Source organism: Schistocerca nitens, chromosome 3 (assembly GCF_023898315.1).
Source record: "Schistocerca nitens isolate TAMUIC-IGC-003100 chromosome 3, iqSchNite1.1, whole genome shotgun sequence".
Taxonomy (NCBI): domain Eukaryota; kingdom Metazoa; phylum Arthropoda; class Insecta; order Orthoptera; family Acrididae; genus Schistocerca; species Schistocerca nitens.
This window is the reverse complement of record NC_064616.1, coordinates 953,771,452-953,787,383: the sequence shown is the minus strand read 5'-3', so window position 1 is coordinate 953,787,383 and position 15,932 is coordinate 953,771,452. Positions and strand designations below refer to the sequence as shown.

Below are 15,932 nucleotides of genomic sequence, written 5' to 3'. Positions count from 1 at the left end.
GAAAAGGCTGCTGCCCCTCTTCAGGAACCACATGTTTGTCTGGCCTCTCAACAGATACCCCTCCGTTGTGGTTGCACCTACGGTACGGCCATCTGTATCGCTGAGGCACGCAAGCCTCCCCACCAACGGCAAGGTCCATGGTTCAAACTACAGACCACTTATCCCAGGGGTAGTCATTACAATTTTAGTGACTGTGAAGTGCTTCTTTTTTATATCAGTGTCTTGCATCAACATTTAAATGTTTTATATATTGTGTTTTGTTTTTACCTTTTGTTATTACTGTTTTAACTAAAGGCGAAGGAGGTCCTGTCTTTTATACGAGATTGTCAGAAAGAGTCTCGGAAGCTTGTAAGGATGTTACAGGGTAGGTTGTGCTGAGAAATAATCATTAAGAAAGAATTCCATACGCTGCTCCGTTTCCGAAATTAGTTAGCTATGAAGTTTGACAATCAGGCCACTGCGCGCACAAATTTAAGCACACGTTTAAGTTAGTGTCAGTTGTTTACATATCGTAGATTGTAGCTCACGAGACTGCTCAGCCTTTGGCTCGGGTTCGATATTTACTACTGTCTGATTCCAAATATTTTTATCGCTCTCTTTGCACTTTTAGAAAGCAAAACGAACTACAGGTTTGCCGATACCGTCTCTGACGGGCCACGTGAACATGCGGGTGCAACTGTCTGATTAGCTATCTTCAGTGCCAATTAACTCGCAAACAGAGAAACATATCGAATGCTTTCTTAACAATTATTTCTCAACACAATACACCCTGTAACACTATTACAAGCTTTTTATGCAGTTTCTGACCGCCCGGTGTATAAAAACTACCATTTTATTTTAGCTTAAAATGTTTTTAACTCACCCTTATGTTTGTGTTTATTTTCGTCTCAGTTAGTTTCCACTTGCCCTGCGGCTGAAGAGAGGTTTAATTTACCGCTGACGGCAACCCCCGCCCATCCCAACCACCCACATCTTACCCAAATAGTTCGAGGAGTAATGAACTGGCAATAAAAAAAGAAAAACAGCGCTGCTTTATCAAAATTCCTCTACATCCAGTGACGGTGATTTTAAAAATAGCGGTCGGCGTCAGTTTGTGGACAATGACCCACGTAAATCGTGCCACAATTGTGGGAATGGTTTTAAATGCCTGGCACTGTCAAGCTGAGATTATGTTTACAGGTCGCAAAGTTTCCTTAATTTCCCTGTGAGGGTGAAACAGCTGTGTGATTCTTTACCTGATTAGGAGTCTACTTATCTTACCGCAGAATGGTAGCTGCTCTGTGTGTCAGTCAGTGCTTGAACGGCTTCACGTTCGTTTCTTCTTTCTTTTCTGACTGCTTAACTGGCTCTGAGCACTATGGGACTTAACATCTATGGTCATCAGTCCCCTAGAACTTAAAACTACTTAAACCTAACGACATCACACAACACCCAGTCATCACGAGGCAGAGAAAATCCCTGACCCCGCCGGGAAGCGAACCCGGGAACCCGGGCGTGGGAAGCGAGAAGGCTACCGCAGACTGCTTAACTTTCGTCAGGCGGTGTATATGGAGCTTATAGTACAATATTATGGCCTCCCAGCACGACACAAGATGGACTGGTCTCTCAGAGACGCATACTGTGCGTTACGGTTGTGTTATAACTTCATGTCGAATCAGATCATCGTTTCGGAAACTATTCATAATTACAGAACTATTTTTAGTTTTGTCCATCAGTAGCGGAATTATGGAATATATTTCGTATTCATTTAGAGATTGAAAATTTCTTCCTTCTGAGTCAACATGGGATCAGCGATGGAAATACTGTGAGATTCAACTCTCTCTCTTCGTCCATCGAATACAGAAAACTACATAACAGCGCTCAGGTTGCTGACTTTCAGAAGGGTTTGGATGCACTTCTGCCCTGTCATGTAGTGCACGTTATTTAATTTTCATTTGTAATTAGTAATGTGAGATTCCGTAATATCTTAGAACTCAACGAGGATAAATCGTAATGTGTGAAAGCAGTCATAGGATGTGTTACACATCCGTTACTGTTAGCAGTTAGTGTACATCATCCAGTGGATGTTCATCACAGGTCTTGCTGTAGTTCATACGGATGTTTCAATGCCAGAAACTTTCACCGTAGTGCCGAATAAGCTGCTGAGCATCAGCGGTTGGTGCAGGGACTGCCAGTTGACTATTAAATTTCAACAAACGCAATGCATTGCTCACAAACATGAAAAAATTTCTCATAGGTGGCAGCAAGATCTCAAGACACAGTAGCAATATCTTTATGATGGAAAAGACTTGAAATTGTTGCAAGTGATTTCAACTAACTGTGAGAAGCAGAAACAAAATTCGCAAATTAATGAAGCAGGTCTCTTCCGAAGACGAGTGATACGAAGAAGTACTTATAGGTCCGTACCACAGCTTAGTTCTGCAACCCTGTTACTACAGGAGGTGAGTGAGGACCCCGTGTACGAAACTATATCTCTTAGGAGCTTTAGGAAGTATCGTTATTTTGTGATTAATATTACACTCTGCCACACTTAATTAGTTAACCAAGACGTTATTTAATAATCCTACCTTCTTTTCCTCTTCAGCTGGAGAATTGACGCAGAACCCATGCAGACACTTCGAACTGAGCGTTAATGACTGCACGCCATTGACAGCTATAACCGTGTGAGAGACTCATTGTGGTATCGAAGTAGAAGTAAGTACAGCTCTGCACCAAGGAAATGTGTTGGCACACCTGTTATTCGTGTTGTACATTTATGACAAAGCACACAATATTAATAGTAACCTCAATCTTGAAACTTCCTGGCAGATTAAAACTGTGTGCCGGACCGAGACTCGAACTCGGGACCTTTGCCTTTCGCGGGCAATTGCTGTAGCAACTGAGCTACCCAAGCACGACTCACGTCCCGTCCTCACAGCTCTACTTCTGCCAGTACCTCGTATCCTACCTTCCAAACTTAACAGAAGCTCTCCTGTGAATCTTGCAGAACTAGCACTCCTGAAATAAAGGATATTGCGGAGACATGGCTTAGCCACAGCCTAGGGGATGTTTCCAGAATGAGATTTTCACTCTGCAGCTGCAGAGTGAAAATCTCAGTCTGGAACCTCAATCTTTTTGTAGATTATAATTCATACTAATACTTAGAAGTAACAGTTTGACAGCGTGTGAGATTCAATGTTCAGATGTCGCAGACCTCGGTTCAGTGGTAATACTTCAAAAATGCACTCAGTCTTCAAAACAGATTGATTGAGAAGCATTCATTCCAAAACATCATTTATCGTAGCCCAAGTACCAAAAAGGACTAATAGCTGAATATATATAACTTAGCGAATCAAGAATGGTCAGACTTCTCTTTCTTCTTTTCTTTATATATTAGCGGGTGAGCATTGAGACATATCATGAAATAACAGGAGAGAATTATGTACGTAAAAAACACTGGCGATTTTAGTGTCTCAGAATGAAGAAGGCATTTGGGGACCATGACAGAGCAGGGTCAGGAGTGTGGGTGACGTTGCTATTGGCCTATTGATAACGGTGCCGTGGGAGGTGAGCTTGTTGGTATCTTCTGAGGAAGCATTAAACGACAATGCCCAGAGCATCTACATTTGAGGAGGTTACTATCAAAAGTGACTTCCTGATAAATTAAATATTTAAAAGAGACTATAGGAAAAATTCAGTATAGTTACCACATGATGAACTCAAAGTTGACCCTACATTAATTTTGTGTCAAAAATCGTAATATTAAGAATCAATGAGAGAAAAGTATCTTAATGGGAGGAATCAAGTCTCCTCATTGACCACGTTGTAGTGTATTTCTTAGGAGACGTGCTAGGATTCTTTAGAACGCCACTTGGTACCTGGTCTGGAAGGAGAAGAACGTGTTTCACACTATGGATGAAAGCGTAAAGAAGAAGTCATATGATGAAGCATAGGGTGTTCATGTTCTGACTACCACATTTCTAGGGAAACGCATCGTACGAAGATCGTAACAAGCCCATTCCGTGACGGTTAGCCCGCACGAAAAATTAGGACGTTCTGAAAATCTACATTCAGTCTGTGGAACTGAGCATCGAAGTCAGTTAGATAACAGTCAAATAAGTTGAACGAGATTTGCCGACAAGCGATTACGATCGCGGGAGGTGGCGCAGTAGTGAGGCGAGAAGTGGAGAAGCGGGCCGACGCGGCTGGCACTCTGTGGTGAACCGCGGAAGAAGACTGCAGTGACGTGGCCGGACCCCGCCAAGTGCCGTCTTCCCGCCAATTATCGGTGCGGGTGGCGGCGAGAAGAGGGGACGTGCGCGAAGAAAGAGGGTGGGCTCCACCGGGAGACGGGAGACGGGAGACAGCATTAGCCCCAGTGGCGGCGGCAGCGGCAGCGGCGGGAGTGTATTTGGAAATGAAAGTTAGTTGCGCTGCGCGGCGCGGGGAGGCGCGGTGCGGCGCGGCGCGCGCGGGAGGCAGTGCGCATGCGCAGAGCGGCCTCGCTGGGCCGTACGGCCGGCCGGCCGGGGCGGGGCGGCGCGCAGGGCGCGACAGTTGCAGCCCGGCCGCGCGCCTGTGCGGATCTCGCACGCAATGTTCTAGTCGCGTCCCGACTCCCGACACCTCACCTCCCACACATGGCAGGCCCGCGCGTCGCCCGCTTCCTCGCCGCAGCCGCTGCCGTCGCCGCCCTCGTCGGTGAGTAGCCGACTCGGGCCCACACACCGAATGTACACAAGTCCACATGGCAATTTGTCCCCAGAGACGCTTTTTCAATTTTCGAAGAAAACGATGTGTGAAGAATGGGCCGACCGAGTATGTGATCTCGGCGACGGGGCGGGCGATTTACCAGTGGCGCCCTTTAACCTTTACGAGCGGCAGTTTAGGGAACTTGCGACGTCGCTTTCCTCTGGCGTCGGAACAGTGTGGAAGCGTCTCCTCTCCTTTCGCCCGCAAGACAGCTCCAAATTACCCAATTACCGCGCCGAGTAGTGGCTGCTAAGCCCAGTTCCGTTGCATCTAGGTAAACGTCGTAGGACCGTTTCAGCTGGTACAGGACTCGAATTTCAAATGTAGTGTGGACGGCGCTGCATCTTTCGGAAAGACGCGAAAATGACGGATGAAAAAACCGTTGCCCGTCGTTTCTCGCAAGATAATATTCTGAGGGAATGTAGCGACGAATGTAGTAAACCCTATCCTGCGCGACGGGAGCCAATCTGTCGAGATTAATTTCTAACAATATACAATAACAAAAGGAATTATGACGATTAATATTCGCGTAAAAACCTGGGTATCACCACGATAGTACGTATGTTTAACTTGTAGATATAAATTTTCAATTAGTGGCACAGTATTGTCATTCGAGTGTCTCGAGTAGGTGATACTCCGGTAGCGACATTTCTTGCCATTTAGTGTCCGCATTTGCGAGTTGGTGGAGATAGCATTGCACGTAAATGGCACGGTAAAGCACGTACACCGGCGGCGATTAGCTTTTGGCGCTTTTTGCGCCGGGGCTGGGAGCGGCAGATGGGCGTGAGCGTCGGAAGGCGGCGGCGTCTCGTGGCGGGCCGGGCGCATGCCCGACCTGTCCCTCTGCGCCGACGCGCGCCGCTCGCCGCCAAGACGAACGTCGTCGCTGCGTCTTTGCCGGCCCGCCCACTCGCCGCCGAGCTGCCAAAAAAGTTTCGCCTCCTTCCATAAAATTCGCTGCCACGATTGACAGTTGCCCTCTAACCCCTGAATAGCTAGTCGACACCGCATCTCGTGAAGAGCGTGGAAGGATGCTGGAAAAGGTAGTGAATTTGTATGCATCTCAATAAACTAGGAAAATACGTCCCCACTAGGCGGAAAGAAGGTCACGTACTACCCCTCTAAATTACCTGTTTACACAAATCTGTAGAACAGTAAATGTAACAATGGACGCCGTATCCGTAATTGTATAGCGGAACAGGTCATGTATATATTATCGAAAGGAAATGATATTATACAGAGACGCCGAGCAATTAGAGTTACACAAATTACATAGGAAACTGAGAAATCTTTCCGATATTTTTATTAGATTCTAGCACTTCTTGTATCGTTTGAATTTGGAAACGTAAGGGGATTTGGAAAATTACGTGGCCTAAACATCTCGTCGATACTGAGGTCATTGTAGACAAAACTCTAGTTCAGTTGGAGAACGATGGTCGCAGCATTAACCTTATGTGAGCTTGGGAAACGACTGATGACCAACACGTGGGTAGTGGATGAACTAGCGTAAATCTTGACCGTGATCCTTTGAATCTGAGTCCATTGTATACCATTAACTGCGATGGCGCCGAGATGATTTATCGTTCTCTGTTACGGAGTTATCACGTATTCGCTCCATATGGAAACATACTGTTTTATATAATCGATTTGGTCCATTGGAGAGTCATCGCAACGAGCGATCTTGTGGCAAAATACTGCGCACAAATGTACGGACTTAACAAAAGATATGAGAGAACAAGTGATATGGTGTGGGATATTCGTTAGTAATAAATCCTACAACAATTGCCACTTCCGCTGGTCTTAGCTGAATATAAGGGTTTAAGAAAAAAATTATTCTACTCTATATTTACTAGGAAATGCCACTACGGCCAGTTCGCTTGATGTTAATCGGCACCAAGAAGACGTAAAGCGGTATTTTCTTGCTGTGACTTAAGAGTGGTTCTTTTAAACTGAGACTTCTTTTGCGTGGTATGGAAACAACTTACAGAGAGCATTGACGTGATGCACATGTACCACTGCTACTCACTGACGTATACTGCTGTGGAAAGGTCACTGACAAAAGAGCTATAAAAATATTCCTGTAAATTTGTGCCGTTGTTACAGAGAAGTACAGAACGAAACATCAGAGTTAGTAGAGCTGTGTAGCAAAGTCGAACAGTCTGAGCAGAAACAGCAAATCCGAAATTGAGCTCTTAGTCCCGTGTAGGAGAGTGATTGGCAACGCCGTCGGCGCCCTATCCCTCTCTCCTGGGAGGCTACGGGTTATCTGTTTTATTTCTGCCAACGTCCGAAGTCCAATTACCGCGCAAAGAATACGCCGCGGATTGTTTCTGGAAGGCAATTGTTGTCGCGTATAATCGGCGCGCTTTTAGAGTTCGGCGCGGCGCTTGCCGCGTATCGGACTGTGCCCGCGGCAGAAGCAGCAGCGCATACGGCTCGCCCCCGCTTTGATTCTGGTCGTCCTCTTTGTCAGCCGACGATCGTCACGCGCCTCTGATGCTTGCTTCCCTTGACGTCTGCACCAGTATCAGGCAAACAGATGCTCTCGTACTAATTTAGATGGTGTGCGGAAAATTTGTCGCCTTTCCCCACGCAAAAATTAATGGAGAGTTTGTGAAGACAATGTAAATGAAGTTTGAAGAGGAGGCAGTAGAGAATTTGTTATGAATAAGTCACAGCGAACATTTCGTGGTTCTTTTTATCGTAATGACCTGATTCCCGTTAATTGGGCCATTTGAATAACTAAGAAAAATGGAAAGTATAGCAGTTGTCACTGGTAACAGATGGTTATTAAATTAAAAATACGTGAGGTAGACTGTAAATTCTTTATAAAATTATAGATCCAGGTCACATTTATTCACCTAAAGACACAAATCCGCTTTACTGTAAATTTATGGATTTTAAGAATTCTCAACGTATCTTACAATTTAAGATCATCTAATTCTCACGATGCCAGTCATTACAATGAAAAATGTGTTATCTATATTAGGGTTGTTTTATAAAGATAAAAGTTTTTCTGTTTTTACAACTAACATTTCAGAAAAGAAACTGAAGAAACATATCTCTGCATCAGATACGAAATTTCCCAGAATAATTTCTGAACGAGGCCCAAGCAAGATCTCTTAACTCACGTTAAAACCAGTCTGTAAAATCACCATAACATTCCGATATGTTACAATTATACTCTCCTTCAAGGACAACCTATGATGTAGGAAATTTATATTACACTCCATACAGGCACTTCATCCGAGGAAGAATGGATTTCACAATAAAACGCTGTCACTTCTTGTAGTATCACATATTATGACTGCTGTAGATTTTCCTGGTTGTTAGTCAGAGCACTGTGCTTAGCTTAATGTAAAACAGACACGTCACTCTTTCATCGCAAGGTAACGAAATAACGCGTCCACGATTGTTATTGCAGTACTACACTGCAGAAGTCCGTTAGATTTACAGACAGATAATCCACGAAGAGATCACGAGAGTCTTCCTGCAGCTATCACATGAGACGACTTCAATAACCTTGAATTGGAGTCGTGGTTGTAGGAGCACCGTAAGCGAAACCGAAGTCTTCAGTCCTGATGTATGTTAAAATCACCACACGACCAAATAACTGACAGATTATGCTCACGCCGAGAATGCGGACTCGCGGGCTTGGATGAAATTTCCCAAATATGTTTATTATTTCGATTTGCAGCTTCTCATTAACTGATTTTGTAGACAATGGACATAGAAGAATTTTTGTTTCTAGCAAGTTGTAATGGCTGAAAGCAGTTAACGGATCATTCCGTTTGGTGAATGACAAAGGCATCGTACTGCATATTTGTGGTCACAAGATCAAGCTTGCATCTCCATTTTGAGGAAAGATGTTTTATTTAAAAATATATTCTTTTCCTGATATTATAGTTTTATTCGTCTGAGGTGTAATAATTTGAGGTTATTCACAAAATACTAATTCTTATTTCGTTATAAGTTAATATTTATTTCATTTTGTCAATTTAATAGTAATAAACCTGAATTTCGCAAGCACAAGAAGGCTGGTTTTGGCAAATACCCTGGTGGGACATCAGAAACATAATGCAGCAAAAGAACGACACGAGCCATACTACAGGCCACCCCCTCCCCTTTGAAACGAATATAGCTATTTACAGTTCTGAACTGTGTACTGTACATAAGAAGAGAAAAAGATCCATAAAAGTTGGGAAGAAATTCTGGACGCGTAAAGTGGGGCTGTGACAACCCACCAATTTGCAAGACAGTTGGCTATAGTGATTGTGACAAATAAATTGTTTGTTTCTTTAAAACAATTAATTTGGAACAAAAAATGGAAACAAATGTCGATTTCTATTCACTTTTCTTTGAGAGATTTCATTTAAATGCGTGACTCAGTTTTACTCGTCTCTCTTTGTAAGATCGAGCGAAGTGGTGTGGTGTTGGATATATTTTGTTCCTATTCAGGATATTCAGACCATCATCCGACTGTCCTTACTAAGGTATTTTGTAACGTTCCAAACTAAATTAATGTCAGGGTTCCCCGGAAACGCCGCAGCCGCATCAGTCTTCTTTCCTCATTCAGCGGACCAATAACAAGTTTGTAACTACCACCAAAATTAGAGAGGTTAAACTCCAACAGTTACCTTCCTGTGAAACAAACGAATTTAATTGACAAGGAAGCTCATATCGTCAGAAACGGCAAAAGACCTGCTGATATTCGAGTCCAACGTCTTGTTTCTTGAAATAATCCCAAAAACGGTACAAATCTTGGTATTACTCTGTCCTTTAAGACCGAGAGTTGTATGTCATATGTGGAAAAAGCTCCGTGGATTTTCACCGACACAAAGAACACCACTGCAATTACGTTGATGAATTGCATACTGCAGATTGTTTTATTGCCCCATTCATTTGAGATATGGCTGCCTCATGACTAAATTACACTTCATCCATACTTATTTACGAATAGAGAAGCCATAAAAAAGTGATGAGCGTTATACACACATAATTATGGGCTGAAAAGAAGGACGAGTAAGTACATCGAACGACATCAAACTGTTTAATATTTCTGAGTCTTTATTATTATTAAAAGTGACCGTTTTCAGTCGATTAATTCGGTGATCTTCAGACCATGTACTACCTACAGCAGCATTACCTAATCATAATTGTCTGCGGGAGTGCTGGCATGGCAAGTTGTCATCGCACAATTATGATGAGTTGGTACAGTAACTTTTGTATGGTTTAAAGAGGTCCACATAAGGCAACTGAAACCGGTCGTCCAGTAGTAATCGTAGCGAAGTAGACCCATAAAAAGGAAGCACTGTACAGACATCGCTTTCTCTTCAGTTTCACAATGCCAAACTTCACACATGAAAATACCTTACTGGAAACCGTTTTCATCACCAAAATTCACATATCTAATACTGATAAACTGTACTGAGATATCGTGGAATTTAGAAAACAAGAGCGAAAATGTTTTTGTAGTTTATGGTAATAACTTCTCCTTGCACGGACCTCGCTCACGAGGTTTTCAGTGCTGCGTTGCACCTCACGGAAGGGTCGAAGCGAAGCGTAGACTTGAGACGGCGCCGCCACAACTGCGGCCGATGGTCGCTATTACAGCTCTCAGAAGTCTTCTCTCTGCACTCAAATATTCACGAGGATGTCGCAGCGGCGAGCTGCGCCGAGGAATGCTGCTCAGCGTGCAATACATGGGACATTGCATTAGATCTGAAAACCTACGCTAGTACTGGGTAAGCTTGTTACTCACAAGGCCGTTACTTCCCTGGGATATTACTTGTCGATTTCATACTCAAAGGCAGATGAAGGTCCTCACAATATGGAAAGAACAATTAGCTTGGTATCTCCGTTTGCATTTTAGCGTGTAATGTTCGATATATGTTCCGCCTTCACTTCACTTCATGTGATACATAGCAATCTGCGGATGCCTCGTCAGATATTCTGGTCTCTACAGCATATATCCCAGATTTAATTTATTTTCCGATGACAAAACACTGTCGTATATACTACGTGTTTAAACTAAGCTCTAAATACGAGTAGCCTCTACACAACCGTGTCGGATGCATCACTGGAAAGCTGGAAAATTTTTACTATTTGTTCGTCTGTTCAATTTATAACAACTTGTAAAACGTCATAAGTAGGTACGTATCTAATTGTATAGTATCCTATTGGCATCACTTACGAAAAGTCTATTCATGATAATGACCAACGTGAGAGTGTTATTTGAAACGAAGTAATCAGAAATAGAAGTCATATCCAGATTTTTCAGAGAGTATTAATATATATTAATCGTGGTTCTAATATACTAGATTGGAACCAACAGTTTTTTATCTCATTGTGAAACTAAACACGTACAGAAGCGCACATAAATTTGACAAGTTAATATTATAGAAAAGTTAATCTGTCAATCGGATTAACTTGTCAAGTTTCTGTTCGCTTTCAAATATGTTTAGTATCGCAATGATTTGAAAAATTATTGCTTCCAGTTAGCATTCCGAAACCACGAGTGCCTTATAATAACAGGCTTTGCAGCATGTGGATACGATGTCTGTTTCTGATTACCTGCTTTCAAATAACACTCTCACGCTTAAGTCATAGTTTGTTACATTCGGTGCGATACATATACGGCAGCGATGAGGCATAACTTCTTTTAAAGAACTCATACACTAGATCTGACACGTCCAGCATTATGGCGTACCTTTGCATAACAATAAATTTTTCTCCGTCTTCTTCTCCATTTCGAACATACGACTGCGTCTTATCCAAAACGACTTTCCATTCAAGAGAACATTAAAGTATTATCGCATATTTCAGCTGTTTTCTTCCTTTCCGACGGGAAATTAGTATCGCGGTTTCATTGTAATCTATCTACGTTTCTCTCGTACTTTCTATTTCGCTTTTCTTCTTTCCATGTCCTCTGCTAATCTTACCCCATTACTTCTCACTGTCCTTCTAACAACTAAACTTCTTCTCCGTATTTATTTCTTCTGCTCTCAGACGTTCCTGCCATACGTTTCAGTTAGCTGTCACTCCCTATATTTGATAAGAACGTAATGAGGAAATCATTTAAAGTTACTAAGACTGACATCTCTTAAATTCCACACATTCTTTGCTACACGTATCATCATTATTGTTATTATTATTATTATTATTATTATTATTATTATTATTAATATAATGATTACTATTATATCTTGCTCATGTACTATACCAACTGTAATGTTTCTCACTCAGGAAACCCGATTAGACGTAAGAAGTCTTGAAGATACTAGTATTGTCAGGTAAAATAAGTGCATATTCTTAAAAAAACAGTTGTAAAATTAGAGCATTTCGAATCTCAGTCAAACTGTAGTAGAATCTAGAGGAGAACGATAATAAACTATTGAGCTATATATCATGATTTCCTATTATAAATATGAATAATTCTTCCGGCATACCCTGATATAATTGTTAACGTGATGTATTTATGCAATGTCTAAAGTGCTGGCAGCCTTAATTTAGAGCCTCACTCTAGGAAATCATTCCTATTTACAGTTTGAAGAGCTGATTGTATATCGGTGTATTTATTTCTTAGATATAATTTTGTGTATTCGGAATATCTTTTAAAAAAGTTTCCCAACGTTTGTAAGTAATTTGCAACTCATGATCCATGATCTATGTTGATGGGATAGCGTAGTTACGGGTTTATTGTTTATTAAAGCTAAGGAAATGATGAGTAGTTAGTAGAGAGAAAATGTGAAAGATATCAGTCATCTCTGGATTCGGCCACTTATTTCCCTGGAACATGAACACAAGACGTCCCCTAGAACGTTTATCTGTTCAGTTATAGGATGAAAGTAAGTGAGAGTACAGTAGAAAAACAGACATTTTATGAAAGTAAGTGAGAGTACAGCAGTTATAGGATGAAAGTAAGTGAGAGTACAGTAGAAAAACAGACATTTTATGAAAGTAAGTGAGAGTACAGCAGAAAAACAGACATTTTACAGTGCAAAGGAAGGAAAGATGGAAACTGTAGGTTTGGTGCAGAATGTGCAGCCAGTGTGAAATATAGCGACACATTGACACCAGCGTTGTGACTGACAGAGCTAAGGGAGGAAGCTGAGTAACGTTTTTTGTGTACCATGGAAGCTGCCACTTAGGGACAAGAACATACAATGGCGGACGTCCGGCGTCGGATTTCGTAAACAGCTCGTTTAAGCGATCTGCCTTCCTCGCTGTCCTGCTTGTGGCCCTACGTACTCCTAAAGTGGCAACACTCTTCTCCTCTTGCTCGCCAACGGGTAGGGAAGCAATGCTAACAGTTCAGTAAACGAGATATCTGGACTTTTTTAAAAAAATAGTGTCTAGTGAAACCCTCCTGTTTACACGTGCATAGCGAGTCGTTATTGCTAGAAGAAGAAAAACCTCTATCGAATACTCCGTATGCATAAGCTGTAACTAGCTTTTGTGGGACTACGTAACATGTCTCACGCAGCGATTTTTAGGTTTCTTTATAATTTAAAGCAATCGTTCTTTATTAAAGGTGTTTCAATTCCATTTTTGAAATTACTAAAAAATTCATATTTGAAGTTGCAGAGACGAATTTAAAATCACTGTAATGCACCTGCTGACGCAATGGCTAAACAATTAAGAATTTATCTTTGAAAGTGTGTTACTGATCTTAAGTTTTCTCTGCAATCCTGATTTAAGGATAGCGTGTCTGGCAGCATGAAAGCGTCTTGAAGTTAGTAGACGTAACACGTAAGTTCGGTCCACATCTGCAATTTTTTAAATAAAATCGAATAATGTTTTGGAAGAAAAAACAATGCAAGGATCACAGTAGGAGTAGCCGAGTGAAACATTTGGCTCTTGAAAAGCGAATCATTGCGTGCGCCTGCGCGGCGAGATATAGGCAGCCCCGCCGCACACGCTGCTCCCGTAATTCCTTTACCTGGAATCCCGCAGTTGGCATCGCCGCGTCTCATGCGTGTCGCCTGGCATCTGAAGGACGTTCTCCAAACGTTCTGATGAAATGATACACTCAAAGTATCTCCTGTCATTCTTTCTTTGACTCTTACCTCGACATTCGAAAATAGCTCCACACACTCATTGCGAAATAAGTACGTGTTTTTTTTTTCTCTGTACAGATGGAGAGTAAGGGCAAATCTCTTATAGTACGTTTCTTTTTTCTCTATCGAATTCTTTATGATACGGTGAAATTAAATATGAGTTTATGCAGCTTGTCGATTCTTTGGGTAAGGCCTAATAACACAAAGCATGTAATTCTGTCGCCAGGCACTACCAGAATTTTCCTTGCACAGGAACGTACTTTATCGGATTTCTGTTGCTGGATTTATGTTGCTTGCTTCGTAGTGATGTAGCAGCTACGTTTCTCTAACAGCGGTGCTATAACAAGGAGAAGTGAATGAAAATTTTGAAGATACAGTTTATCAGTGTTATCTGGTTTTCAGTTTTAATTTTTTTCCTGTTTGGCTCTCGTTCAAATACTGTCTGAAATTTACAGTTATAATTTGAAACAAGGTGAGAACTACCAGCAACCTACTATTGCATTCCACACTTTCTAGACTTGACTGTACGTGGCGTCTTTACATTCGAGCAGTAGTTAACATTAGCCCTGGATGGGTACCGACAACACAGTGTGTAAGGTTCGTGTTCCTGTTGTGGCCAACTTATATGTACGCCACAGGCTACTACAATTTTGTGGAATTTCCTCCCTTGTCAGTTCCCTGTAAAGATTTTCATTTATTTATAGCTTTGTGACAACCTGCCGTTGACTGTTGGGAACTGAAATGAACTCATACTATTTTCATTCATTAGAACCTTCTTAGTTTTCATTCCTCACAACCATTCTGTGTGTGGTATTACCTGTACTATTTATAAATGTCTATTAATATTACGATTATCGCTAAGCACACATTTCTTGATGTTGTCAATATTTTTCACTGGTTCACTTTTCGTGGTTCTTGTAGAAGCACATATTTTTAAAAAGGTTCTTGAAAATTATTGCAGTGTATTACGGTTTCCAGTTGTAAGAGCATTAATGTTCTAATCATACTACTCTTTTGATTCTATATTAACGAATAAATTCATCTGTAGATACATGCAACACCAAATTATACGGCAGTTTTTGACGTCACATGTATGGAACATACAATATGGTTACTTTAACACCATGGTCGTAATATGATATGAACATGGTTGCCGTTGCAAACATAAGCAGTTATAATTATAACCGGATTGCATTGTCGAATCCATGAACACTTTTAAAATGAACCAGTTTATAATATTGTTCTCTGTTGGGACTAATGACCTTACTGTAAGCGAGTAGTTTCTTTGAGAAAATGAAATATGTCCCATTCCCTTTTACAATAATTCTGTAGTCATCTTCCATGTACGTAATAAAATTCTTTTTAGTTCTAGGTTAGCCGGCCGAAGTGGCCGTGCGGTTAAAGGCGCTGCAGTCTGGAACCGCAAGACCGCTACGGTCGCAGGTTCGAATCCTGCCTCGGGCATGGATGTTTGTGATGTCCTTAGGTTAGTTAGGTTTAAGTAGTTCTAAGTTCTAGGGGACTAATGACCTCAGCAGTTGAGTCCCATAGTGCTCAGAGCCATTTGAGCCAGTTCTAGGTTAGGCCGGCCGCTGGTGGCCGAGCGGTTCTGGCGCTACAGTCTGGAACCGCGCGACCGCTACGGTCGCAGGTTCGAATCCTGCCTCGGGCATGGATGTGTGTGTTGTCCTTGGATTAGTTAGGTTTAAGTAGTTCTAAGTTCTAGGGGACTTATGACCTCAGCAGTTGAGTCCCATAGTGCTCAGAGCCAGTTCTAGGTTAAACGTTCCTTACGTATATTTAAGCATTATTTTTTCTGAATGTTCACCGGAATCATTGCTTCTATAGATACCACCATAGCTTATGTTTTAACGCCCTGTAGACACCAGATATCTTTCATTTGAGACACTATGAAATAAATAATTTTTCCATTTCTACAGATTTTGTCGATTATCACTATATCTGTTCACTTATCTGTGGTCGACCCCAACGTAGCAGATGATGTTTGGATTTTAAAAGAGGAGCACAGATATGTTTCAGTTACGGTGTTTTGCCCTTTCCTAATAAGCCATCCGTGACACGTAGGCCTACTTGCTGAAGTTTAAATTTTCCTAATATCTTACGTCTGTTTTAATACTTGGT

The 15,932-nt window shown here is 41.8% G+C and overlaps 1 protein-coding gene across 1 annotated transcript in view; it reads left to right on the top strand.

The window, feature by feature from the left end:
- The first annotated feature begins 4,547 nt into the window (after positions 1–4,547).
- Positions 4,548–15,932, top strand: part of LOC126249028 (uncharacterized) — a 1,135,715-nt gene continuing 1,124,330 nt past the window's right edge. The window contains exon 1 of the mRNA XM_049950638.1: positions 4,548–4,680. Within this exon, the coding sequence (XP_049806595.1) occupies positions 4,620–4,680 (61 nt within the window). The 5' untranslated portion in view covers positions 4,548–4,619. The remainder of the gene's footprint in view (positions 4,681–15,932) is intronic.